Source organism: Stylophora pistillata, chromosome 13 (genome assembly GCF_964205215.1).
Source record: "Stylophora pistillata chromosome 13, jaStyPist1.2, whole genome shotgun sequence".
NCBI lineage: Eukaryota > Metazoa > Cnidaria > Anthozoa > Scleractinia > Pocilloporidae > Stylophora > Stylophora pistillata.
This window is the reverse complement of record NC_142531.1, coordinates 12,875,560-12,903,543: the sequence shown is the minus strand read 5'-3', so window position 1 is coordinate 12,903,543 and position 27,984 is coordinate 12,875,560. Positions and strand designations below refer to the sequence as shown.

The 27,984-nt window shown below is 37.8% G+C and overlaps 3 protein-coding genes and 1 pseudogene across 4 annotated transcripts; 2 read left to right on the top strand and 2 right to left on the bottom strand.

The window, feature by feature from the left end:
- The first annotated feature begins 6 nt into the window (after window positions 1-6).
- On the top strand, window positions 7-18,502 carry LOC111336239 (eukaryotic translation initiation factor 3 subunit I). The gene is made up of 8 exons (XM_022942292.2): window positions 7-166; window positions 1,449-1,629; window positions 2,451-2,654; window positions 5,362-5,489; window positions 9,821-9,931; window positions 10,187-10,276; window positions 11,338-11,504; window positions 18,397-18,502. Exons 1-8 carry the CDS (start codon window positions 164-166, stop codon window positions 18,476-18,478), a joined length of 966 nt encoding a protein of 321 aa, XP_022798027.1. The 5' UTR covers window positions 7-163; the 3' UTR covers window positions 18,479-18,502.
- On the top strand, window positions 12,930-14,650 carry LOC111336240 (uncharacterized). The gene is made up of 2 exons (XM_022942293.2): window positions 12,930-13,487; window positions 13,596-14,650. The coding sequence occupies exons 1-2, from the start codon at window positions 13,442-13,444 to the stop codon at window positions 13,970-13,972; spliced, it is 423 nt and encodes a 140-aa protein (XP_022798028.1). The 5' UTR covers window positions 12,930-13,441; the 3' UTR covers window positions 13,973-14,650.
- LOC148717718 (uncharacterized) lies at window positions 14,598-17,480 on the bottom strand (annotated as a pseudogene). Its single transcript, XR_015994412.1, has 2 exons — window positions 16,220-17,480; window positions 14,598-15,827 (listed from the first exon to the last, which is right to left on the bottom strand). The product of XR_015994412.1 is annotated as an uncharacterized LOC148717718 (transcript).
- A 703-nt stretch (window positions 18,503-19,205) lies between the features above and the next one.
- Window positions 19,206-20,956, bottom strand: LOC111336236 (melanopsin-like). Its single transcript, XM_022942288.2, has 2 exons — window positions 20,306-20,956; window positions 19,206-19,870 (listed from the first exon to the last, which is right to left on the bottom strand). Exons 1-2 carry the CDS (start codon window positions 20,932-20,934, stop codon window positions 19,369-19,371), a joined length of 1,131 nt encoding a protein of 376 aa, XP_022798023.2. The 5' UTR covers window positions 20,935-20,956; the 3' UTR covers window positions 19,206-19,368.
- Between the last annotated feature and the right edge of the window lie 7,028 nt (window positions 20,957-27,984).

Below are 27,984 nucleotides of genomic sequence, written 5' to 3'. Positions count from 1 at the left end.
ACCCCATATCGCTGACAAGCAGGCAAAAATGACCCTGGGCTCGAGTTTGAATCATCGATGAACGTGATCGCTTCGATCGCTTCCAAAGTTCTTCAGTAAGGTAGCTTTAAACGAGATTTCAGTCACAGTGAGGCAATTACCATTGAAATTCAAGTACCATAAGATGGTAAGTAATGATTTTTTCTCAATAGATCGACGTGACTTACTTTTTTTTTAGTCACATTGTATGACTGATCATACACATTGTATGAAAAACTGATCATACACATTGTATGAAAAGTTTGTATCTTTTGTTCGTGTTTAAGAGTAAGTGTTTAAGAGTAACGTGTTTAAGAGTAACATGTTTAAGAGTAAGTGTAACAAGATATATTTTTCTTGATTCTCCAGTCGATTCGATATACTGTAGAACTGTACCATAACAATGCGTGTATTCTTTTTATATATTTTTAAGCTTTCACCGTCTTCTAAAATAAACGGAAAAGTCAAGGTGTAGCATACTCGAATGTCTGAGAAACTTGGTCAGCAATTCGGTTTATGTATGTTTTTTATTAACCAAGCTTGAGGTCAAAACGGCTGGATATTGGCCGAGTTCTTCTTTGGCAATTTTTGTTTCCTTCAAGAGCTTGGAAAGAAAGCCAAATGTGTTTGTAGCACAACAAACTCACGAGAGTTGTTTCTGTTTTCTTTGTTTTGACAATGTTCTGTCGCCTCTTGCATTTCTATCGCCGAAATTGTCCAAGAATTACAAATGTAATTCTAACTCTATTTTTTCATACGTGGGATCAGTGTGAGTAATCGCGAGCTGGCAAGATGGGTCTACCTTGCCCACCCACATGGCCAATCAGAACACATGATTCGTTTCATCTAGCCCAAGGCTGCTGCAAGCAATGTACTGATATTCTCTTAGTAAACCAGTGCCTATACCCACAAAATTCGCTCTATTTTACAAAAATCTTCCCACATTTGGCATACTTCCAAAAAGTAAAGCATTAGAAAGACTACAGAAGCAAGCACTGAGTGTAGTATGGATGGAGGGAACCTCTCTCCAAAAGAGGGCTAACCTGCTTATGCTGAACAGAAGAAGGTTAAAGTACATGCTTATGTATATTGTAAAGCACTGTATGGTATCAAGAGCAGTGACTGAAGTCCTGTAATCTTTGTAATTCAGACTTAAACTTGATTGTTTGAATTTGTGATAGACAAATGTTGCAAACAATCCTATACTTATTTTTTATTGGAGACCTCTCGGGATAATTAGTATCAAAATGATACAAGACAATCAGCCTCAAAATTCTCAATTACGTAAAATCTCTCTTAGATATAAAAACAATAATTAAAGCATAGCACAATAATTAAAGTATAGCACTCATCTTTCATTACTACAGCTCTTTGAGGGTATTTTTGCCATCTTATCTTTTTGTGTTAAACTGTGTAATATTTCTTTACAGAAACCATTAATGTTACATGGGCATGAACGTTCCATCACTCAAATCAAATACAATAGGGATGGTGACTTGCTGTTTTCCTCAGCAAAAGACACAAAACCAAACGTCTGGTACTCATTAAATGGTGAAAGACTTGGCACATACAATGGTCATGGCGGTGCTGTTTGGTGCATTGATGTTGATTGTATCCTTGGAAAATACATTTTGGATAATAAATACATAATCTCCATGAATAATTTTAATTTGTATAATGTTTTCTTCTTTGCGCTGACTAGTACTTTCCTGTTCCTGTAGGAAGGGGTTTTATGTCAGCATCCATGAACTTGAAGAAGCTGTCACTTGCTTTTCTCCATTGACTGCCTGGACAAACTGAGCAGAAGCTGGAAATTACATGTTTGTCAGGATCCTCACTAATGGGAATATTGAAAATGTCCCTCTTTGAGTCACTTGCAAAACCAACACTTAAGTGTGCACATTTTTCAGTAAAGCATGGTCAACTCGAATCCTCTGCTAACTGACCCAATATTTTTATTTATTTAAAATCAGCTAAAAATTAACTCAAACTCCCTGTGAACTTGGATCAATTTTACTCTCCCCTAACTCAAATTTACCCTGATAACTCAAACTTCGAGTTAAAACATTGGTTGATAAACATCAAAGGGTCAGGAAATAAGTGACTGACAGATCCCATTTTTTGATCGCAATTGATTCATATAGGTGATAACACTTTTTAAAACGTAATGCACTCAGTTAAATTTCCCAAACATAATATTCTTGGAAAAGGGTTACAAAATGTACCAAATTACTTTTGCATGTGCAGTAATGGTAAAAACTTAATTCCTTATTAATCAACAACAGGATGATTTAAACTCAACACCCATCCTGATAACTCAAATCCTCACTAACTTGCACCACTTTTTGTTTCCAATGGGAGTTTTAGCTAGCCAGGTTCTGCTGTACAGGTAGGTTATTCAAATCCTTAACTCTTCATTTTGCTATCCAAAGGGGAAACAAAACATTTCATTTCAGGTTCAGCAGATAACAGCTTAAGATTTTGGGATTGTGAAACAGCCACTACATTATCCAAATATGAGACAAAAACTGCTGTTAGGGCATGTGGGTTCTCCTATTGTGGTCAGAAGGTAATGATGACAACAGACAGACAGATGGGTCATGATTGTATCCTTATGTTGTATGATATTAGAGAAGGTGAGTACAATATTAGCTTGACAAATTACAGAATGTCCTCGAAAGGTGTATCAACTACATATTTAGTGTTGTGGTTTGTTTGTGACTGTGTACTAATTTTATGACTTTGTTTTGGGCAAAGGATCTTTGTATTGGGAAAAGTGTGTATACTAGAGTGACTGCCAGCAAGGACTCCCAATGTCATTTTCCCATCAAATTCTATATTTCCTTCTAAATTTCATGATTGATCATTCAACATGCATCGAATAAGAGAAAACTGAAACCACAGACTTGTCAACAAAAGATTGCACAAAGGAACATTGCACAAAGGAATGATAAAGAAATTTGAACAACCCCGATATCTCTTGCTATTGAATGCATTGTAAAGGCTTGTTGGGTACAAGTTCACTTTGTCATAAAGGTGGGAGAAACATGTGAAAAGTATAGGAATGATAGAGGCTCAGTAAGCCAGTCAAGGCTGAAAACCCAGGTGGAAATCTTATTAAGATCTTACTAAGATTCTTAATAAGATTCTTACTAAGATCTTATCTTACTTCTTAATTAAGATTCTTACAAGATTCTTACAAGATTCTTACAAGATTCTTACAAGATTCTTACAAGATTCTTACAAGATTCGTACAAGATCTTACAAGATCTTAGGAAAATGCTCCAAGATCTTACCAAGATCTTACCAGATCTTACCAAGATCTTACCAAGATTTTACCAAGATCTTACAAAGATCTTACCAAGATCTTACCAGATCTTACCAGATCTTACCAAGATCTTACTAAGATTCTTGTAAGATCTTAGAGGATCTTACCAAGATTCTTGTAAGATCTTACAAGATCTCACCAATATTTTTGTAAAATCTTACAGGATCTTACCAAGATTCTTGTAAGATCTTACAAGACCTTACTAAGATTCTCACAAGATCTTGATAATATGAGATCTTACCAAGATCTTTCTCAGATCTCATCAAGATATTTCTCATATTCTGCTAAAAAACAATGTTACCAAAATAGAAAGAGCAATATTTTAGAACAATATTTTATTAAAACAGAAATCCTATTTTTATTACAAAGCAATGAACTATTTATACAAGTTTGAAACTCAGAAAACAAGGACACTACTACATTGTTCCCAAGTAAAATTAAAGGGTGATGCACCTCTTTGCAACATAATAATGGTATTCCAAATTTTCATTAATGGAAAAAAAATTACCACTTATTTTACTAAAAAGTATGAAGGTAAGATTAAATATTATTTGAAAGAGACTTAAATTCAAATGCATAATTCAAAAAAGCTGCAACAAATTATTGTTAGGCTCCAAAAAATCTAATGTACCACTCTTTACCTGAAGGGAACCTCCACTAAAACAGGACAATAACTTTAAACTACAGAACATATTGTTCACAATCAGAACTGTTCAAACTTTCTTGCAATGAAAGAATCAGGACCCAGAATAAATGAATTTCAAAAACGCTTGTTTTGGTTTTTAAATTTCCCAGATGCCGCCATCTTGAATAACTGTGATGGGCAACAGTTGCTCTATTGTTTCAAACAAATGCCCTTTTTGTGAAAACAATAGCTGCAACCATAGCACGTCACAATCATTCAAGATTGTGGCACCTGGGAAATTTGAAAGTGAAAATAGGTTGTTCTAAATTCTTCTTTTTTTTTTCTGAAACAAAAGCTAGTTTAATGAAAATTGATTGCAAATATTATTTTGTTCAATTTAAAATTGTTCATTTGAGTCAAGGAGGAGTTTCCCTTTAAAATTGAAGTTCAAATGCACTAGATCTATATGAAAAAGTTATTTTAACCAAGAGGTTTTATTTCCTCGCGTACTCCGGTTTTCCCCTTGCATAAAAAAAAAACAATATTTCAATTGATTTGTTCTGCTTTAAGTTGATTTGTAGTAGAACACTCATGTTCAAATAAATAGCCTTAAGACTCAAATAAAGTGATTGTTGTTATTAGTATTACTATTTACCTACATGAAATATCATTAAAAGCTAACTTTTTTGACAAGATCTTGTAAGATTGTCTTAACATTGTTTTTAATAGATGTTAGAGTGTTGATACCTTAATTGATAATTTTCTGAGATCTTGTAATTTTTTTGTATCAATAGAATGCTGCAAACTGACTTTTGATGACAAGATCTTGTAAGATTTCTTTAAGATCTTACAAGATTTTATCAAGATCTTTTAAGATCTTAAAATGCTACACACTGACTAAATTTGACAAGATCTTGTAAGATTTATTTTAAGATCTTACAAGATTTTTATTAAGATCTTTTAAGATCTTAGCAAGTTGGATACTGATTTTTTTCTGATAAGATCTTGTAAGATTCTCTTAATATCTTACAAGATATTTTGTAAGATCTTAGAATGTTGAATGTTGATTTCTATGGATAAGATCTTGTAAGATCCTCTTAAGATCTTACAAGAATTTTACCAAGATTTTTTAAGATCTTAAGAGTTAAACAAGATCTTATTAAGATCTTAATCTTAATAAGAATCTTACAAGATTCTTGTAAGATCTTACGAGATCTTAATAAGATTTTCACCTGGGATTAATCTAAGTTAGTTCTAGTGAGGTGTTAAGTGCACATATGGGTTTACAGTGATGGCATGTCATCCTGCACTCAATTATTGTTAGTATTAAAACTACTTCCATTGCAAGTTCGTACATGGATACTCTTTTTTATTCATTTTCTGCAAAAAGGTTCCAGGGACCCAGTTCTTAGTGTAGCAGTGGATGGGCCTAAAGTAACTGCCGCCCTCTGGGGTCCATTAGACCAATACATTATCACAGGCCATGAAAATGGAGACCTTTGCCAGTGGGATACAAAGGTGAGGGTGTAATATGATTAATCTGCCATCATCAGCTTTAAAGTGCCTAAGGAATCACTTTTAAAGGATTGGCAGAGCAATTATTGTTCCAAACGTTAAGTTTTAAGGATGTGATTGTAAAGATTTTGGTATTTTGGTAGTAAAGTAAAGGACTGTTGTGTGCAATAACCTGAAAATCAACTTAATATTGTAAGAATAGTCTAAGAATAGTCTAAGCTCTTCATCTTATTAAGCCTACAAATACGACAGAACTTACCACCAAATCTCAACTACCAAGCTTTTTGCAAGCAAATGTAAGGTCTCTGCCAGCAAAAACCAATGAACTTGCCTCACTGTTGACCCAATGAAACATCTCGATCGCTGCAATAAGTGAATCTTGGCTTCATGGAAATATACAAAGTACCCTGATCTCTATCCCTGGTTATACTTTATACCGCCACGATTGATCCTGTGGTCGTGGTGGTGGCGTCTGCGCCTTTGTATTGTCGGGCATCCCCTGCGAGCGATGGTCTGATTTGGAAAATCCACATATTGAATGTCTTTGGCTGTGGCTTAGACCACATCAACTTCCCAGATCAATTACTGGCATTATCATGGGCGTTTTTTACATTCCAAGATCAACGTTACGCCTCAAACTATTTAATCGAAACATTGGACTCTGTTCGTAGTGAACATCCTGACTGTGGGATAGCATTGTTTGGTGATTTTAACAACCTGGATATGTCAGATCTACTCAACAACCACAACTTAACTCAATTAGTTGACCAACCAACAAGGGGTTCAGCAATTTTGGACTTGATTATCATAAACATGCATTCTTACTATAGTAAACCGACAGTTTTGGCTCCTATTGGCGCCTCTGATCACATTGCCCTTGTTTGGCATCCCAACCACCACCATCCTACTAATCATCCACCCAAAGCAACACGTCGACTATGTCGCTTCCCACGCTCAGGACTTGACACCTTTGGAAGATGGTTAACCTCCCAGGTTTGGCTTACTGATTCTTCTAACATTATAACAGCCTCTACATTCACATCAAATATTTCTCAAGTTATTGAGTGTTTCTTCCCGGAGCGAACTGTCAAACTTCATCACACAGACAAGCTGTGGATGACCGCTTCTGTTAAACACCTAATATTAGAGCGTCAAGCTGCCTATCATAGTGGTGATCTCCATTTATGGCGTATTTACCGTGACAAGGTGCGAACATCTATTACACAAAGAAAGAAACAATTCTACTCGGAGAAAATCCAACACCTGAAAACAACAGACTCTCGAAAATGGTGGAACTACATTAACAAAGTCTCTGGTAGATCCTGTTCATCAGCTACCTCTACTAACAGTTTTGTTATCGATGGAGTGACTAAATCTCCTAACGAGCTGGTTAATGAATAAGTTCTTCCTTTCTGTAAATGAGGACATTCCTGCTTTAGATCCATGCCAACTCCCAGCCTACTTACTATGCTCTGAGAGAGCACTGTTCATCAGCCCACCACAAGTGTGTCAAAAACTGCTCAAGCTAAATCCATCTAAAGCTACAGGGCCAGATAACATCCCTGCACATATCCTTAGAGAATTCGCTTTTAAGTTTGCTGACCCAGTTGCAAACCTGTTTAACTCAAGTTTAGCTTGGGGTATTGTTCCAGACATCTGGAAGGATGCAAACATAACACCTGTTCCCAAAGAGTCTGTACCGAGATCCCTCAGTGACTTCTGGCCTATTTCACTCACGCCATGCCTCTCTAAAGTATTAGAGGAATTCGTCGCATGCTGGATCCTCGAAGATATCCAGAGTAAAATTGATCCATGCCAGTTTGGTTGCTTGAAAGGCACATCTACAACCCTGTGTCTCATGGATATGCTCCACGACTGGCTATCTAGCCTCGATACCCCTGGTAACACTTTGTGTATTTGTATGCTGGACTTCATTAAAGCCTTTGATAGGATAAATCTCAACATCCTAATGCTCAAACTTATTAACTTAGGGGTACGTAGGTCTTTATTACCTTGGATTTGTAGTTTTGTATCCAATAGAAGACAACGAGTCAAGATTATTGATTCCTTCTCTGACTGGTCGTATGTAAACGCTGGGGTCCCACAAGGGACTAAATTGGGTCCGATACTATTTTTAGTTATGGTGAATGAGCTTACTCCAACCAGTTCATTCTGGAAGTACGTTGATGACCTAACCATTGCTGAAGTTCTACCTTGAGAAGGTTCATCAACTATCCAAACCACCTTGGATGATATATCCACCTGGTGTTCTTCAAATTACATGAAATTGAACCCAAAAAAGTGCAAAGAACTCAGAATATGCTTCCTATGTAACCCTCCCACTCTATCACTGTTGACTATTAATAACACCTCAATCGAAGTAGTAGAAAGTCACAAGCTCCTATGAGTGCTCATTCAGGATGATCTAAAATGGCATAGTCACATTCTTAGCATTACAAAGAAAGCTGCTCAGCGACTTTATATCCTTCGTGTCCTGCGTGGCAATGGCCTTCCACCCAAGGATTTACTTAGTGTCTATAATGCTCTGATACGTTCTGTTTTGGAGTACGCATGCCTGGTATGGCATTCTAGTCTTCCATCTTACCTTGTGGACAATTTAGAACAGATACAAAGAAGAGCTTTCAGGATAATCCAACCACTAATTTCTTACAGAACTGCATGTAATGTTTTGAATTACCCCACACTGGAAGAAAATAGGGAACGTCTTAGCCTCGAACAGTTCAAGAAAATTAAAAACTCACAGTTGTCATCATTAATTCCACAGAAAAGACTATACGCACATGGCCCCCAGCTGCGCGCCAGCAATAACTTGACTCTTTTTAAATGTAGGACAAAATGATTTCAAATAAGTTTTTTTCCCGCAATGACGTCAAAGCTTAATGAATTATCGCAATAGACTTATATCACATTTGTAATAATTTGTTAATAGAATCTTGTGAGCCGGTAACCCAGTCCCCCGGCAAAATGTTTTATTTATATAGTCTCATTTAATTTAAATATTTTTTGTAATTTCTTGTAAATATGAAGTATTTCATTTTAGTGCCGAATTCATATCTAATAAACCATTACCATTACCACCATTACCATTACCATAGATTAGAGTGGTCTTTCATAGTTTGGTACTGTTGGTAGAGTCCAGAAGAGTAAGGACATTTTATTTGGTTCTCGAGTAACCTTGCATTAATAAAGTATATCAGTGCCATGAGTCAGCTGCACATTGCTGGTAAATTTTGTGAGAGGATTCTCTTCTGATTAAGTTGAGGTACACTTACTTGCTGTCCACAGTTATTAAAACTGATCATCTCCCACAGTCAATTTCTAAACAAATTTGTGATTATTGGTACATGTGTATTTGTGACATCTAAGGTTACCACTGTGATCCGACATCCTCTTAGAAACACCCATGATCTAGCTTTTATGCACCTGTAGTATAAAAAACAGTTTGGTAACCCCCATGTTTTTAAAAAATGGATTGCAATTACATGTATTATATCAAGACTGATCTTTCTGCAGGGTTTTGAAAACATTTTACAAGCGGGTCTGAGCCATCTAAGTTGTGAACAATTTTAGTTGGCTCTGAACTGTATGTACAGAATTTTCCAAAGACTCTGCAGGAAGATGAATCTTGATATACTGATTAGTATTATAATAATTATAGATGTTTCTAACATGCTGTAGTGGTTATACATATGCATGTTTTGTTAATGAACTTATAATTAACAATTATTCGCCCAAGGCGAGGTGAATATCGCCGAATAATCCCCTTGACTTCGTCTCAGGGATTATTCAACAACATTCATCGAACCTGAGGCGGATAATTGTTTTAGTATAATTTCAGAGCTGAACAACAGAGAAATTTCTAATTAATCATAACATTTTGGTAACATTTATCAACATTTTATTCTAACATTTTATATAAACCACTGGAGCAGTTTATATAGCATCATATAAGGAACTGCTCGACTAATCAGATTTCTGGAAACTCTTTGCACAGCTCTGAATTTATACTAATAGAAAATAGACAAGTAATCTCAACATGTTCAAAGATAATTGGGCATTCTATAGCTGCACTACTTTCATGGAAACAAATCAAAGTGTGGATGCTACCATTGATCAAAAGTATGTGTTATAACTTAATAAGATCATTTTGAGTCATCTTACATACCAAGGTAACAATGTTCAGTTGTTACAACCAAGTGCCAGGTCCCACTCTTAACTCCCATAATTCTTTTGTTTTTTTGTTTTTTTGGTGGGGATCAGACTATTTACAGTTTGTATGAGGAGACATTACTTTTTCACCTTTCTATTTTCAGACGGGAAATAAATTGTTAACTGTTCATGAACATACCAAACAAATCAATGATATACAGATGTACAAAGATCAAACCATGTTTGTTACGGCTTCAAAAGATCATACAGCCAAGGTATAGGTGTCAATTGTACTCTTCTTCTTGCATTTTTTTTTCTTAATGAGTGAAAAAACTCCATTGAATTTACAACATTACCGTAGGCTTACTTTAGAGTTTTCGTTGTAAAATCATTTTTTGACACAGCTGTATTTTTACTTTTATGCAATCCATTGACTAGTCCATTCTCCATTTTTTCTCTTTGGTTAATTGTTTGTCGGTGATTAAGTTTTCCCTGTACAGCTCTGAACTTTTTCCTGCCTTTGTTCAAAGCTTTTTGACACAGATTCGCTGCGACACATGAATACGTACAAGACAGAGAGACCAGTAAATTCTGCCTCACTGTCCCCCATCAGAGAACATGTAAGTGTTATTTTCATTGAATTGGTGAAGACCTAAAGCTCGTTCGGTCAAGATGGCTAAATATCAGCTTCATTCTTGTATGGATCTCGACTTCGTCCTGGTCCATAAAAACGCAAAAATGAACTCGGACAATATCCACCCATCTTGACCTCACGCGTGCATTTACGCATAATTTATATATATATAGCTTGAACTCCTTTATTTTGAATTTGTCGACCTTTTATGACCTTTGCCGTAGAAACGGTAACGGTCCTTGGCCTTACTTCAACCCCTTCGCTAAAATATTGTTTTTATTCTGGTTTAACGAAGGCATGATCGATAGCACTGTTCCAAGGGAATAATATCACAACTAAGAGGCTCGTCGACCAAGCGTGAAGTCAAAATAGCCGGATTCTTTCTTTTTGCGCTTTTGGCGAGATGAAGTCGAGGTCTATAAAAACGCAAAAAAAAGAACGAGGCTGATATCTGGCCATCTAGACCGAACGAGCTTTGTCAATAAAGGACTTATTATAGAACAAAAAGATTTCGCTTCATTAAGAATCAAGAATGACTTGTTTATTTCGAGAGTCAGGAAAGAAAGTCAACTGTGTTTTGTAGCAAAATAAACCCACGGGGATCTTCTTTTTTTGTTTGTTTGCTTTGACTGTCTTTTGCTGCTTTTTGCGACTTCATCGCCGACATGGTCCAAAAACTACGAGCTTTGGAAGTCTGTTTCACGCAATTTTTTTCTTGCACGAGCTAAATGGGCCTATCCTGCCCGCTCGGGTGGCCAATCAGAAAACAGGATTGGACTAGAGAGTCCCTTGGCCTGATAGGTCTGTTTACCATACGAGAACAAGAAAAGATTTTGTTTTATCAGCGCCTGTGTTTATTTAATTTGTCTTAGTTAATTACTCTCGTGTTTTTCCTCCTGGAAGAAAGTATTACTTTGGCGTGAAGACTCCAAAGTAACGAAAGGGTTCATGCCAACTCTACAGTACCGAAACACACCTCAAATGGTATCAAACTCTGTATTGCATGGTTGTACCCTTAGAACGCTTGACTATTCTTGTGCGTCGTAGGTGGTATTAGGAGGCGGCCAAGAGGCCATGGATGTTACTACAACTTCAACGAGAGTTGGCAAATTTGATGCAAGGTTCTTTCACACAGTATTTGAAGAAGAAATTGGTCGAGTGAAAGGTCATTTTGGCCCCATTAACAGTACTGCTTTTCATCCAGACGGAAAAAGGTAAAAAAGAGTCATTATTTCATTCCATTAAGTTTGTTGTAATTTGTGCCTGTGTCGATGAAATTCTAGTCTTTTCCACCTCTTGAAGACATTTCTTTCGTTCTTATCAAAATCGAATGCTATCTTTTTAGCACCATTCATTTTAACATGTGCCTCGACGGCAAGAAATCACTAAAGCCTGTTCAAGTAATACCTAATCAAATAAATGGCGGCAAAGAACGCTGTGGTGATGTGGTCCTTTTTTGGTTCACTCAGATTAAAAGCTTTTGATCTAGAAGCGTTTAAATTTCCTACCTTTTCAATTAAACAGCTGGGTTTAATGAGCCGAACAAGATTAAGCACCGAGGATCCTACTATTGTAGGTTTGAGCAACTTTCGGACACTTTCAAAAGTTGGCCTGGAAAGGCTGGATAAGTCATGTCAATTTGATTTCTCTCTTGTGGAGAGAAACTCCAACCCTAACTCCAACTCCGCTCTTTAGTTTAGCTGGAAAGCACTTTGCGGTTGAGTCGTGTTTATTACGTCATTAATAAAACTTGGTTGCCTAGAAATAGTGACCTACGAGTTCAAACAGAGACTCGAGAACATTTCGAATTTTTGCCCTATTTACATTCAACACAGCAAGAAGGTAAAAAAAAAAAAAATGTACACGGCGAACCCGCAAATTACTTCGAGTTTTATATTTCGGAGTTGTTCAAAGCTGAAAATTTAAAGGGTTCAACTGAGGTAAACGATATTTTCAAAATTGATTAGCCTTCAATAGTTTGAAAGAATATCAAAGTAAACGAATGACCACCAGCTCCGTTAAAGGTAACCGTTGTGGCAAATGTTCTTTCAAGGTTAAGGATTTTGTTACTGGGAAAACTCTCTAATTGTTTAAAATAAAGTATTTCTGAGTGAAAGCGTGTAGTTTGTTTGTCCGGGTGAGCGTAGCATCGAGAGGGACTGTTGACTGACGTCTCGACAGCCTAAGCCGGAAATCATCAGAATCAAACGACTCTATTAACTCTTATAGTTCACCACTAAATTTTCTCCGGTTCTTATTGGTTTAAATCGATCACGTGACGCCATGACGATCACGTGACGTTCATCCGTGGAGGGACACTATCAGCCCATAGTGCCCGCCCGCGGAAAATACCCGGATGGATAGTGCTCGTCCGCGGAAAATACCTGGATTGATAGTACTCATCCGTGAAAAGTTGTAAATAGTTTGGCGGCCGCGAAGTTAGGCAGATCGGAAAAACAGTGACTTTTTAATTCTGACAGGTATAACGTATTATTTAGCCAATGTACGGTTGCGAATTATTGACATTTGTGACAAGCTGTAGGCGCGGAAGAAATTTAGTGGTGAACAATAAAAGCAATAGAGTGTTTATGTCTCGGAACTATCGGTCTGGTAGTTGCCCCTTGGAAATTTGATGTTCTTAAAACTAGCATATTTGCCCACGAAGCTTTGCTTCTCGGGCAAATATTTGTTTTAAGAACATCAAATTTCCGCTGGGCAACTATCAGCCGATAGTTCCTCGACAGAAACACTCTATTGTTTAAATAGTTAGTAGAGGGGACTGGTTATGAAACCCGGTAAACATCAGAGGCCGATGTCTTTGTTATTGTTTCCCTTAGTCACGTGATCATTATGACCGTGCACAAGGAAAATCAACATGGCGATCGGAGTGACGTATTTCGCCGGATTTTTAGCTTAGATTAATCTCGATTCGATGAGTGTTATAGCTACACTACTCATTAGTCCTCGTGCCTGGAGTTAACCGCGCTGTGTTTGGCTGTGAGAGTTGTAGAAGAACGATAGGGATCGGTATTTGGAAGTTGCCTGCAGCGAAGGACGAGGCACACAAGAAAAGGCAGGACGATTGGTTGAGTGAGATCACAAAGATGCGTGAGATCGACCATGAATTTCGAAAAAGGATCGAAACGACAAGATGTTTACCTGTGAAAAACACTTCGACGTAGAAGATTTCGAAATATGTAAGTACATGCTCCATATTGTTTTGTTTATTTACGATCTCTGTGAAATTTTCTTGAAGGTTAATTTTCATCTTTCTTATTTGTGTTTTACTTTATTTTCAAATGCAGTTCAAACGGCGAAAATGACGAAGGAGAAACCACGATTCGGCGCCATCCCTGTAGTAAACATGCCAAGGAAAAGTCACGAGTCTGCAAGCTCTGCGCCAAGACCTGCTCGATCGGTTGTCAAGGAGCACGATCAACAACCCAAGGCATGCTACAAGTCGTTTGGTGAATTGTGCCAGCGAATCACTTGCTTGAAAACCCTGAAAGTTTGGAAATTGAAAACAATGTCAGACAGACTTATTCTGAAAAAGATTGTAGAACCTTTCCTTCTCCCAGAAGTAGAAATAATGATCGATGACAGTCTTGCATACACTGTGAAAGCTTTGGTCATCCCTCTGTGTTGCTCACCGGCGTTCAGTCAGAAACATTTCAGTATGTGAAATTGTAAGAGAGCTAGAGCGCTATAAACTTTGCTGTGGAGGGGAATCCAGTGAATTAACAAGCCAGCTGTTTCATCATGTAATTCCCATAAAATGAAGACCCACTTCAGACATGTTAGCAGGGTGAGTGGTTTCCCAGCAAAGGTTTCTGGAGGTCAAAGGACTGCCGTCTCATGTGCACGCATAGTACATATTGGGGAAGGTGAATTCCCACAATGTTTGGAGTACATGCTTTTCTCAAGAAAGACCGTAAAAGCATGTAGAAAAAAACTGTAAGATACAATTATCTCATGTCATTTGATGAATATTTTTTAGTGCATGTTCACATAACAATGACAGAAAGCAATTTTCCTTTAAATTTGTTGTCATTGCCAAATTGTAACCATCTATATTTCATTTGACTTTTCAGTGCAGTTACAGGGGTAGGAGGTTTTAGTGACAACAAAAGGGCTGTGTCTAAATAAAGTCCCTTTCGTGAAAAAGAATTAATTGGCCCTTTTTAGTTAATTGGTCATCAACTAGTGTCTACTGATAAAGTACTCTTGGCTGACACACTTTAGGGTTTCAGGAAAGTAGAAATAGTTGTTTTAAAAGGGTATAAAAGTTTGATTTTATTAGGAGCATATAAAACAAGAAATATAATTTATTAAAGATCCATTCCCAAGTTCTTATAATCTATCTCACTGGTAACTTGAGTGAATTTCATTGTTTTAACAAGCCTGAATCAAAGTTTAAAAAAATTCAGAGTTAACATTACATTTATTTTCCTCACTGCAAGTGGTGGTACTGATCATAAGCTACTAATTAAGAAATAAAAATGTGAATTAACAGTCTCATTCCTGCCTTTGTTGGTCATCACCTTGACGACTTCTACTAATTTCCTTGCGTAAAGCGCTTGCTTTGGTTTGGGTTGCTTTGATCTTGTAATGCTGAATGACATCCTTGGCAAAAGAGAACGAATGTACATGTACATACAGACTAACAATGCCATGCAAGACATCCTTACAAACATGACTGTCCGGTTCAAGTTCTGCATCTGATATCATCAAATTGTAGTTAGCAAGGATGTCACTATCACTGGTTGCTTTGTTAGTGATGCCAGAAATATCCAATCTTTGTAAATCAGGTTTTGATGTGAATTGCCTAAAATGACATTCTGTTTTTAAAAATATTTGCTGTGCAGGCTGAGTGATTGACCAAAGTCCCCCTCGATTCAAAGCTGAAACAAGTTTCTGGCCAGAGTCAGTTATGCTCTCCAGTTTCCCAGCTTTCAGTATTGTCATAGCTTGTTGGCTCTCCAATGAGTTAGTTCATTCATGTTTTTTGTGTAAGTTGTGCAGAACATAACCTCCAAGATATTGCATCTCAGCTTTCTCCTTATCTGACAACACAGTTTTTATATTATGACTGCTTTCAATAGAGTGTTTTTGTTGCTTAGAGTAAGTCAGCAAACAGTCAGCAACTTTGGTTGCAAGTTGTGTTGCTGCATTCCTAGAAAGTCCACTAAAGAATTGGGTTGACTTTACAGCAACTGTTGCATAATATTTGCCATAAAACTTTTCTGCATCTCCATTTCTTGTATATCCTTCATAAATTGCTTTTATAGCAGAGAATTCATTGCTGTCTTCTTGTAGCTGTTGGTATGAGTAATTACTGAGCCCCTTCCTTAAATTTTCTGCAAAAACTTTCCTTAACACTGCGGACAGCACAGTCGATTATTTCTGCAAGAACACTCAGGGTTAACTGTTGCACCTGCTCCAGTCCTTCCTGTTGATTGTTCAAATTGTTGTGTTTTGCAGCCCTGTGTCTGTCATAACCTCCTCTTGTTTTGACAAACAATTTATTGACGCTGAGCCTACAAAGATATTACAAACGTTACCATTGTAAAATAAATAAACTACTTAAAGAGTTTAAAAATAAAAATTCGGTGGCCACTTTTTTCGATCAAGAGAGTATCGTGAAGCCGCGAAGCTCCGTCAATTACAAGGTTTACCACTTAAAATAATTTCGACACATCACTACATTCCGGAGATTTGAGCTCTTTAGAAGCTTTTTATAAGTATTTCTTGTTTCGCAGGAGCCCTAAAGAAGATTGCCTTTGAAGAAACGGCAATATATAAGCATGGTTTTTACGCGAGCGTTTGTTGAATTTCGTTTGTTCATGCGTCGAGTAGCCCATCTGTACGTGGCAAATTTAAGCTCAGTAGCGCGAAATTACAACTTGAAATTGCAACGTTTTGAACTTACATTTCTAACTGCGACGGAAAATTGTGCGCGCGCAGACTGGGTTCTAATTTACCCGGGACTTTTAAAAGTTGCAAAAAAGAAAAACACAAACAAACAAACATGGCCGCCGCGTTTAGGCCAGAATCATTTTTTCATCTGCCTAGTAGACTATGTTTTACGCCTCTAGGTAGGCTGCCTACACTTTCTTCTAACTTTATTAGTAGTGTGTTTCAAAAACGGAAAGCTACAACACTCTCAAGTGACCAAAATACGCGTGAATCCGGCCGCAAACACGATCGCGATCGTCGGAGCTGTTTTCCCATATCGTGGCTGGTTTCCGGAACACTAAATAGGTGCTACCTACATGCAATATCAGCAGCTACGCTTCTCGTGTAAACAAGTCACTGTCAAAACTGTGAATGGTGAGAGAACTTTGCTCAAAGAGATTGTTCCAGTACACTCCTGAGCGAATGTCTTCAATCTTTTACCACTTTCCTTTCCAGCAGTAAGCATTGTCACACCGTTTTAATTGGCCATAATTCTTCTGTGTTCGACACTCTTACGCTCCTACGATGTGCTGGAAATTCAAATAAAGAAACATTATCGTCGAAGAAAGTGTTTTTCGCCGATAACCTTACACTCATCAAAACACTCGCTAAAGGTGGTAACGCTCTTCTCAATTCTGACGGAAAATCATGTAAAAGCAATCTCCCTTCTGTGTAACAAGCTGTTTTTTTATAAAGATTTCAACGCACACGATGCTTTGGAAGATGTACGTTCCCTCCACTATGTCCTCTTTCAATCCCCGTTGCAGCTAACAAGCGCTGACATTGTAAACAACAGTATGTGAAATCCCCTTCCTTCGCTTTCGTAGACATGGACTTTCTTGACGGACGCCACGAACGCATGTAAACTTTCAAAGACAAGCTCTATTCACAGGGCGATAACGGGCTCCTCGTCAAAGAAAACATCATTCAGAAAATTGCAGAAAGCGGTCTGTGTTACGATGACTTAAAAGATCTTTACAACAACGGTGGGAGGAGGCAGTGGTCTCCATTCTTAGCAAATCGCCAACCACATCGCGTCGATCAGCTCCAAGAGGAACAAAACATCCCGACACTTTGCACAAAATAATCCAGCACTTTGAAGGCAAATAGAGCAGCAGCCATTTCCAGGCGCAATCCACCCAGAAGGTGAACCTCTCTTAGCAAAATGAAGCTCTTTAGAAGAGCGCGAAGGACGTTCGGCGAAGAAGACGTCCAAAACCTTGTGGCGTCCGTGGCAAGTGTCGTGGCGTGACACAAATGTTGCGCATTCGCAATTGCCCATCTTGTCGAGTCGAAATTTTCAGAAATTTGAAACTTTAGACTTACGTATTTCCGTTTCCGATCGGTGATTTTTTTTTATTTTTTGCACGTTAACTTTGAACGGCTCTGTGCGTGTTTTCAAAAATTCGAAAAAATTCTGTCAGAGGGAAAAAAAGTTAACGATGAATTCTAAAAAAGGCCTCTTTTCCTTAAACTTTCTGACAGAATGTTTTTAAATTTAACAGTCAAGCAGACCAAGACAGTCAAAGGACGCGTGCAAAATCTAAAATAAATTCACCGTCCAGTTTTTAAGAAAATTCAAGTCAAGTCTAATTTTGGACCCAGCATTGCAAGCCAGCAACGTTGCCATGGCAACGAATTTTTCAATATATTTACAACAAACCGATTCTTCAATGATATCTTTATTTCAGGGGAAAGTGTAATCGCGATTCGTTAGAGCCAAGCTTCGTAATTTTAGTTTAAATATCTTGCATCAGAAAAGTGAAAAACTATATCTAACCTCCTTAAAGCTTTGATGTTTACCGGGTTTCATAACCAGTCCCCTCTACTAACTATGATTAACTTTATATAAGGAAGAAATTTTGATTGGCTAGTCTCTCGGTCTATTGAAACCCAGTTTTGCGACACACCTAACTGCTTCTAAGGTATGTGCATGTACATCATAGAATGTGGAGAGAAATTCTAACGTGTGCAAGTATGCGTCAGTTGGAAGGAGGGAGGCAATTATTTTGCAGATATGTTGCCGATATGTTGGCTGATATATTATTTTGTAGATATGTTGCCTAGGAGGCTGATAAGACTGGTATGATGTTTAGCACTTATCTTCGATGTTACGTTAGCATGTTACTGAAATGTTCCTTCCATTTGCAGTTATAGCAGTGGCGGCGAAGATGGTTATGTGCGAGTCCACGTTTTTGATCCTTCTTATTTTGAAGTGGAATTTGAATATTAGTCGAATTAAAGCATGTCGCTGTTAGTTGTTGTGTATTCTCTTAAACCTTCCGGGGTTTTACAAATTGATCTCACCCAACGGCGTCTGAAGTAGCGATAAGTAAGCTTGACAGAAAAATTACAAAGCAACCAATGAGAATATCGAGAAACCTCCCCACTGGTTTGAAGACCAACTTCGTAGGATTGAAGTTGTGCAGAAGGTTTATTTGTGTGGTTAGAATTGATACCTGATTAATTTTCCGTTTCGAATGGCCGCGCCTCAGTCGATTTGCTAGAAGATCAAGCTAAAAAGGAACAATTTTTGTTGGATAGTACATTTGGTAACCTTTTTATGGTTGTTACCACTCCAATAACACGTAAACATTTTTCGCGAAAGGCCCACAAAAGTCAACCATATCCTTAAACAATTCGCTCGCTTGTTTCCCTATCAAACGATAGGCTGCAGCTGCCATTATTTGTTTAGCTCAAATGAGTGACATGGACGGTTACTTCAAGGACGTTTTAGAAACTGATTGAAGAAGTTGTATGGGAACGTTCTTGGCAGAGTAAAGAAAGAGAAACCCATAGTTTTAATCTTCATCAAAGGCGCCTTATTATTATTTGCATACATTCATTTTCGAAAGTTTGAGCTTTAAATTTGAACTAGTAGGTTTTCTTGCGGATTGAGAATTTTTTTGAGTGGTCTTGTCAAAGCAAGTGGAAAAGAAAATAAAATCACTGATAATCCCTTCATTTGTCACTGAACGTCTTCTAATTTTATTGGTCCTTAAATTGAAAGTTCGCTATGAAATAAGTATTGAACAAATAGAAGTAATAACCTCTTTTCTGTTTGATCGTTTCTGTTACATTTCGCTCGGGTTCAATTGAACTAATTTAAGAACTACCGTCCGCTTAAGTCGAGCTCGGACTCATCGGGGTGTTTGGGGTTTCTTCCATGCCATTTAGTTGCTCGTCTGCCGAATGAGTTGCTTTTGGTGACTGGTCTACCTTGTTGTTAAGCATGTGCGGCCTCCTTCCTTGCTGACAATTCTTGGTAGCTGCCATTCCTTCTCGAGGATTATTTCCGACAGGTCGAGCACCTGGCCTTGTTTGTGCAGCGTGGGAGCCCATGAGTATTTGTTTTAAGGTATTCCTATAACTAGCATTCAAAAAAGCGTAAATAAGAGGAGCTTGATATGCACTGGATTTAGCGAGAAGTTCCAAAATGAACGCTGTTTGAAATTGATAGCTGTAACACCCTGTTGTCATAGTAATTATGTTGGCCATGCAAAGGGGAAGCTGGCTCACAAAGAAACATAGAGTTAGGGCAATTACCATACGGTTAGATTTTCTTCGATACGCCAGGCCTCTTCTGCGAGTGCGGTCTGCTATATTGCGAGAGTTCTTCCAGATTCTAAGAAAACGAAGAGCCGGAGAGCAAAATGATTACAATAGATAAACGGACGCTTGGGAAGTTTTTTTTAGTGTGACACACTATCACATTTAACCAGCTATTTACTCTAGAATGCAAAAGGTGGTGGAATAAAGGAGAGTGCTCAGAAACATTCAAGGAGATGAAGTAATTGTGTCTGTATTTGCCTCTACCAGAGTGGCGGCTAATTGTATATCAGAATGACTGCTACTTGTGATTGTCGCATTTTCTGGACCAGACTTGTTATTCTATCCTGGTTCTTCCGTCTGTTTCAAATAAGAATGCCACCCTTAGAGTAATGGTATCCACTAGATTTTGGTACTTGGGGTTTGTCCGTTGAATCCATGCAGAGAAATTCAAAGTCCTTAGAAATTGATAACAGTAAGGGTGGCAAAACTCTCACTAATTGCTACTTACCTGGAACAAAAATATTGTATGGTGGAGCATATAGATAAGGGCAGAAGAAAAAACACGAGGATAGCAGCAAGGTTGAAGAAAAAAACATGCGTTTCCTGAGAAGCCCAGTCCAGATGGCACGTCCTCTTTGACGCCGAAGGAACAGACAAACTCTCTTCACCTAAAAGTATGCTGCTAAAAGCAATGGAGCATAACCAAGATGCTGTGAAGAATATCCCTTTGCTTTTCTTTGTTATCTGCTGTGATGCTCCAAGGAAACATCGATCAGAGGCTAGCTTTGACACAACGTTCATCGCGCACAAGGTGAAAGAATACGCACACTGGGAGAAAAGGTCTGTGAAGGCTACCCACCGACACAGAAAGTAACCTTTCGATGATCTTTCAACTGAGCCTATACCTAACGTCAGGGTGTAGCCAAATGTTGATTGTACCAAAGAGATCGCAGTTAGGTTGATCATGAAAGGGGCCATGATCTTTCCGCGCAGTGCGCGTCGAAACAAAATCATTTTTGCTGAAATGTTGCACAGAGACGCCAACACAAGTAGGGCCATGTTTACATTAACTGAGATAATTGACTGTGTACGTGAGACGGAGCCGTCTTCTGCTGTGAAGCAACTTGAATGGTTCATTTAGACTGGTTGCCAGTAACACGCGGTCTGTTGAGGTAAATGGACGGTTTATTTAGAAACATTTTCGTCAAACGAACACACACTTATGGTCAGTCAATCGTAAGTTTATGTAAAAAGCTCAGCAAGTTTTGTTTGTGCTGATGGTTTTTTACTTTCTAAAAAACCACGAAACCTTATCCACCTTATCAAATGAATCTCGGTTCCTTGAATGATTGTCTATATAATTAAAAAAGCTTTTTTTTAATGTTTATTGTAGAACTAATATCTTTCTCCTGTATCTCTTGTCATAATATTAATGTATGGTTTAAAGCTTTTAGAGCTTTTTCAATTCTGGCAAATGTGTCGAACAAACCCAACTCATCGAGTTCATTTTGATGTTGTTATGACTTAAATGAGGCAATTTTTCCAAAGAGAGTTTGTAGTTTAGCTTAGAATCAAGATCTGTTTAACAGTTTGGCCGGGGAAAGGAAGGAATAAAAATCGTACATTAAAATTTGTGTGTAACACTCTTAAAAACCTACTGATAGTAACACTTTTATTGACTAAGGTGAAAGTTAAAGCTGAAAAATGCTCTGTCGGCTATATATTTCCTTTGAGGAAGGTTCGTTCCCGATCACATTTCTGTGATTTCCTTTACTTTACCAAACGATCTTCCGATAAAAAAGAAGGTCGTCCTAATTCAGTCTTAAAATGAGAGATTAGTAAGAAACAGTGGACTGGCCAAACAGCTCGAAGCATGGGAGACCGACGTTACTTCAAAGCAACTTTTCATGAATAGCTGAAAACTACTCATGCGTTAGGAAGCAATTCACCAAGTATGTTGGGTCGCAAAGTCGGGGAACTGGCAGCAGAAAGGAGAAGAGAAAGGCATCGAAGACTCTCCAAGTGTCGTTTGCTGTCGGTTTTCTAGTACAAAATTTATTCTACTTACATCAAGGTCTTTTCACTCAATGTAACTCTGATTGTCTCTTAGACTCTCACACTTTGATTCTCACTGTCTTCTCATTGACTTGTGCTGCTAAACAATTACTTCAGCCACTGAATTCTGCCTACATTCTCTTACTAAGTAAGCTCTAAAGTACATGCCATGTGTTTTATATTGATAATCATCATGGGTAGACATGCTAGCTAACTGACCTTGAGAGATCAAACATTTGTTGATACAACACTAACCCAAATACTTTTACAAGAATATTACAAATGAACGACAATGTGCGTAATGGTTTCGATAGTTCGAAGCAACCTCCGACTGCCTAAGCCACTGGTTTGAAACAATAACTTTCGTGTTCAAAGCAAGAACAGTAGAATAACAGCGACCTGAAAATGATCAACACTACTACTAAACTTGAAGAATGCTTGGCTGACAAGTGGATGTCTAAAAAAAACTAAAACTGAACAAGAACCAACCTGAACTTCTTTACTTCTGCTCTTAATACGGCTTGCAGTGGTCCCTACCACCATTTCGGAAAAGAAGAAATTCATCCAGTTTTAATCCGCCATAAATATTGGTGTAATGCACCATGACTATACTACCTCATGTCAACTTCGTTTGTAAATCAGCCTTCCTCCATCTGGGCAACATTTTTCGTTTTAGGAAATATCTATTCACGAAGACTACCTAGAATCTCGTTCATGCTTTTGTGTCCTTTAAACTTGACCAAAGTAACTCCCTTTGCATAATGTGCCGATGTATGGTGTGGAAAAGCTTCAATCTGTACAGAATGTTGCCGCTCGCCTTTTTCTCATTCCTTTTAGGTAAGATCACATCACTCCAATTCTAACTAAATTATACTAGCTTCTTGTTTCTGAACACACAAATTCAAGATTCTATTCCTCATTTTCAAGGCTTTAAATAAACTGTCTCTCACTTACATTTAACTGATTTGAAAACTTTGATTTGAAGTCCCTTTCCTGTTTCTGCCCCAAACTCTGGAACTGTTTGAATTAAGGGAGTAAGTTTCTACAGAAACTGTGATGCTGCGTCGGTAGAGAGTACAACAAGGTAATTTGGTTTTATAAACTGAGTTGATAATGTAAATTGGCCACCGTCAAGAGTTATAAAGCTGACGTTCAGAGTGAGCAGAGGAATTTTGGGTTGTGTGTGTTTATGTTCCGAGAACGCCTTCGTGTCTTCGTACCGCTCCGGGTAACACTTGACGGTAAGTCGTTTTAGAGATCATTTACTACAAAACGTCTCAAAACCTCAACACTCCATGAGTTTTAGTTCCTACAATGGCGAAGAAAAAGTGATTTGTGTTCCAAAATGCTCGTTGTTGGTCAATGCCGTTTTTATTTTCCAAAATAAGCGAATAAGCCCGTCACCTAAAGTTCAAGTGTTTTAAGGTCATTCGCATGCTTCTATGGCACGTTAGTAAGTAAAAATTTCTTGACTGTCGTCACGAATATTACTTGAATTTATGTGACACTGATTTACAGTGAATTGCTTTCAAATTTGCATGTTTAGAAAGGAAGAATGAGTTTGCAGAATGTAAGCGCAAAGAAATTGCAGCAAAATAACATGGTGCCGCAGGCTGTCTGTGACTGTTCCGCAAAACGCAGAGTTCCCTTTACCCCTACCGCTCAATTAAAGAATATATTGCGAATCAATTTCTTTTTCGCTTGAATTTCACATCGGTTGCTTCTTTGGGTTACTACTTGGTAGTAAATATCATTTGCAAATATCTGCTGGTTTGTGCAATCCGTCTAAAAGTATTTAGAAGGGCTAGTCAGGTCTCATTTCGCTTATTTTCCCCTTTACACCAACAACAAGCGGTCAAATTGGGAAGAAAAAGAAGGCGATATTTTCTTGTTTACTTTTTGCCATTTTGCCCTGGCTTTTTCTTTTTTTTTAACTCCGCTTGTATGTATTACGTGCCTATTTTGAGGATCCACAGATGATACGATAATTAAATAACAGAGGTAGGGAGAATTAAATGGCAACTTGTGAACGTTTATGTTTATGTGATATAGACATATATCTTGTGACGATAGTGTAGTAGAAGGTATCATGAGAATACCACGGGAGAGCACGTGCTTTACTCGAAATTTCTACATCTGGGATCGATGATTTCGAAACTTGGATGAAATAAAGTTGTTTTAATCAAAATTATGCCACATTAAATTATGGCCATCACTTCTGACGAATCTGGCTAAATCAAACGGATTGAAGGGGGTAAATGTAGAATTTTAATTTGAACTTTTCCCGGTCTCTGTCCTCGTTACGACAGTCTTAGTATAGCTGTGTCACTAGCTAGTGTAAGTGGCACCAGAGTTAAATGATAGCGTTAATTCGAATCATTGTGAACGGCAAAACAGTGAGACAAGCCTGTAACAGTAAGTGAACTCTGACAAGAATTACCTAATTCTTCGGTGAACAGTTTTCAGAATGAATGTCTTTGTTAGACGCATGCATTTTGCTAGTCCTAAAAAAGATTTTGTGATAGCCCCATTATCTATTACTTGTCCTATTTGAATTCGTTTTTCATATTCTGATGGCATAGATATGGGACTTACCGAATGAATGAAAAGAAGAGACTACCTTCCAAAGCTCTGCAGAAGAGTAAGTGTTTTTCTTTGGTAATCAGACCGAACCCGGGTCGACTGCGCATTAAAAAATTTTAGCCTACAGACTAATATTTCAGCATTCGTCAGGAAGTTTTTTACCTAGCTATTTGAAAAAAACAGGAGTTATTGGATGTTTATCAACAGAAGGTCTCTGCAGAGGTTCCCTTTGTTAGCAGGTGATTTTAAGAAAAAAAACAGAAGAGATACAATACCTTTTTCTACAGATGTACGGAATAAATATTTTCCTTGAGAAACTACGCCAAATTTCTGCAATGACTGAGACTTTCATTTTCAAGAATCCATTTTTTATTCGATTTTATCGCCTCCTGGACTTGTAAAAATCGGTCATTTTCGTGGTTAGGAAACAAAACATGACACTGAGGGCTCTTAGACGAATTAATAAATTATTTTGAATGAGCATTCATTTGGAATTTGGTCTTACCCGGAACTGCTGTTATCCTGTGAGCGATACCGCTCTTAATTAAGGAAGTCGTCGAAAATGTTTTTGCCGACGGTTATCACAAAAATCAATTACATATCAAAGTAAAAACTATAGAAGAAGTAGATAGTGAATCTTCATTACGTTTCATTCTAACATTATTGGTAAAGCTAGACACGGCACCTGAGATATTTTGTCAGAAGTGCATAGGTGCCATTCCTCACCTACAGAGTATTAAAACCTCCACAAAAGTCTCCTAGCACCCCCTCAGGTAAATGCTTTGTTTACTTTTTTCTTTCCCAGTTTCAACCAAGTACTCAATTGCAAAAAATAATTGCATGATTACTAACACAGTTTATATTAGATTTGTAATTATTCCTTGCCAATTCCAGTTTACTTAATATTTACTTGATAATTTTTTGTAGGGGCGTTGGATTTTTAGAGAATTTATAGGTACCTTGAATTTTCAGCTGTACGTCAGTTTTTTTATTGTTTTTTAAAACCGTCGAGGTTTTAAGAAACTCTATTGCTTCAGATAAGGAGGTAACTCGTCTACTCTGTACTTCAATCACCCTCACTCTCGTTGAAGCCAAAGCTCTCTGGTACAATCACAAGAATACTCTACAGTGGGATTTTACATAGTAACAGTACTTTAGCAGACAAAGGCTGTCAATTATACACTTATGTATTAAATTATAAATAATATATGGTCCCTCAGAACACAGTTTTGTTTTCCCGAGAGTCGTGATGTTTCCCGAGACGAAGTCTCGAGAAACATCAGGACTCTCGGGAAAGCAAAACTAACTAGTTTCCCGAGAGATCATATATTAAGTACTTTGTTATATATTTAAACCTTTCCTTAAACAACCACATGGCAAAAACATACCTACGCTGATAAAGCTGTGAATATCATTCAGTCCTGCTTGAACGAAGCCTTACTAAAAATCAGCAAATGGCTGATCGCCAACAAACTTATACTCAATACGACTAAGACGGAATTTATTTTAATCGGCTCGAGACGAAAGCTAAACACCCTAACTGTCTTCTGCGTAATATACAATGAAATATATGAAGTTCATATATTTTGAACTGCGGTATTAGATACGTATGATGCACGATCCTCGCAGTAGATAGTGCTATTTAAGCAATAGCGAAAATCAGACCTGAAAAAAATCAGGCCTGTACGGGATTCGAACCACTGACCTCTGCGATACTAGTGCAGCGCTCTACCAATTGAGCTAACAAGCCAACTGAGAGCAGGCCGTTAAGTTGATTCGTAAAAAACCCGTGAAAGTGATAAATAAGATACAATGAAATACATGAAGTTCATATATTTTGAACTGCGGTATTAGATACGTATGATGCACGATCCTCGCAGTAGATAGCGCTATTTAAGCAATAGCGAAAATCAGACCTGAAAAAAAATCAGACCTGTACGGGATTCTAACCACTGACCTCTGCGATACTAGTGCAGCGCTCTACCAATTGAGCTAACAAGCCAACTGAGAGCAGGCCGTTAAGTTGATTCGTAATAAACCCGTGAAAGTGATAAATAAGATACAATGAAATATATGAAGTTCATATATTTTGAACTGCGGTATTAGATACGTATGATGCACGATCCTCGCAGTAGATAGCGCTATTTAAGCAATAGCGAAAATCAGACCTGAAAAAAATCAGGCCTGTACGGGATTCGAACCACTGACCTCTGCGATACTAGTGCAGCGCTCTACCAATTGAGCTAACAAGCCAACTGAGAGCAGGCCGTTAAGTTGATTCGTAATAAATCCGTGAAAGTGATAAATAAGATACAATGAAATATATGAAGTTCATATATTTTGAATTGCGGTATTAGATACGTATGATGCACGATCCTCGCAGTAGATAGCGCTATTTAAGCAATAGCGAAAATCAGACCTGAAAAAAATCAGGCCTGTACGGGATTCGAACCACTGACCTCTGCGATACTAGTGCAGCGCTCTACCAATTGAGCTAAAGAGCCAACTGAGAGCAGGCCGTTAAGTTGATTCGTAATAAACCCGTGAAAGTGATAAATAAGATACAATGAAATATATGAAGTTCATATATCTTGAACTGCGCTATCTACTGCGAGGATCGCTATTCTTTTGAATAGCGCTATCTACTGCGAGGATCGTGCATCATACGTATCTAATACCGCAGTTCAAAATATATGAACTTCATATATTTCATTGTATCTTATTTATCACTTTCTCGGGTTTATTACGAATCAACTTAACGGCCTGCTCTCAGTTGGCTTGTTAGCTCAATTGGTAGAGCGCTGCACTAGTATCGCAGAGGTCAGTGGTTCGAATCCCGTACAGGCCTGATTTTTTTCAGGTCTGATTTTCGCTATTGCTTAAATAGCGCTATCTACTGCGAGGATCGTGCATCATACGTGTCTTCTGCGTATTGAACATCAATGGTACTCCCATAAACCAGGTATCAACGTCAAAATCTCTGGGTGTATTCATTGATGTAAACCTTAGATGGGGCAGTCATATCGGAGAGTCGGCTAAAAAAGTTGCCTCTGGTATTGCAGCTATCAAACGAGTCAGACAATTTGTTCCCCCAGCAACACTACATCTTATCTACAAAGCCTTGATTCAGCCGTATTTTGATTACTGAAGTGTTGTTTGGAGAAGCTGGCGTAAAACTAGCAGACAAACTTCAAAAACTCTAGCTTTTTCTCTAACGGTTTTGCTCCTGAGAATCTCTATGTAATTTGAAGTCTTTTACACAGTTATTATAATAGCATGTAAGGCACGGCATTCATGGAAAACAGGCTTTTTGCTTTGTATATAATTCAATAATTTCATACTGTAATTTAGTTGAATAGTGTAACTTAGGTTATTTATTTTCATATATATATATATATATATATATATATATATATATATCATGCCTGATTAATTTTTAATACCGTGGTTACATAAAGATTGAATAGAATAGAATACTGTTGCATTCGGCAGTGGGCACCAACTGCGCAATTGTATCCCGGACGGGATACATTTGAATTTGATCTGGGG

Bases quoted from the DNA above. Each gene is read 5' to 3' on its own strand.
- LOC111336239 (XM_022942292.2), top strand. The intron at 1,630-2,450 runs GTATCCTTGGAA...TGCTATCCAAAG, and splicing joins TTGGTGCATTGATGTTGATT to GGGAAACAAAACATTTCATT. The intron at 2,655-5,361 runs GTGAGTACAATA...TTCTGCAAAAAG, and splicing joins GTTGTATGATATTAGAGAAG to GTTCCAGGGACCCAGTTCTT.
- LOC111336240 (XM_022942293.2), top strand. From the start codon at position 13,442: ATGTTTACCTGTGAAAAACACTTCGACGTAGAAGATTTCGAAATAT. The intron at 13,488-13,595 runs GTAAGTACATGC...TTTCAAATGCAG, and splicing joins CGTAGAAGATTTCGAAATAT to TTCAAACGGCGAAAATGACG.
- LOC111336236 (XM_022942288.2), bottom strand. From the start codon at position 20,934: ATGAACCATTCAAGTTGCTTCACAGCAGAAGACGGCTCCGTCTCACGT. The intron at 19,871-20,305 runs GTAAGTAGCAAT...TCGTTTTCTTAG, and splicing joins ATACAATATTTTTGTTCCAG to AATCTGGAAGAACTCTCGCA.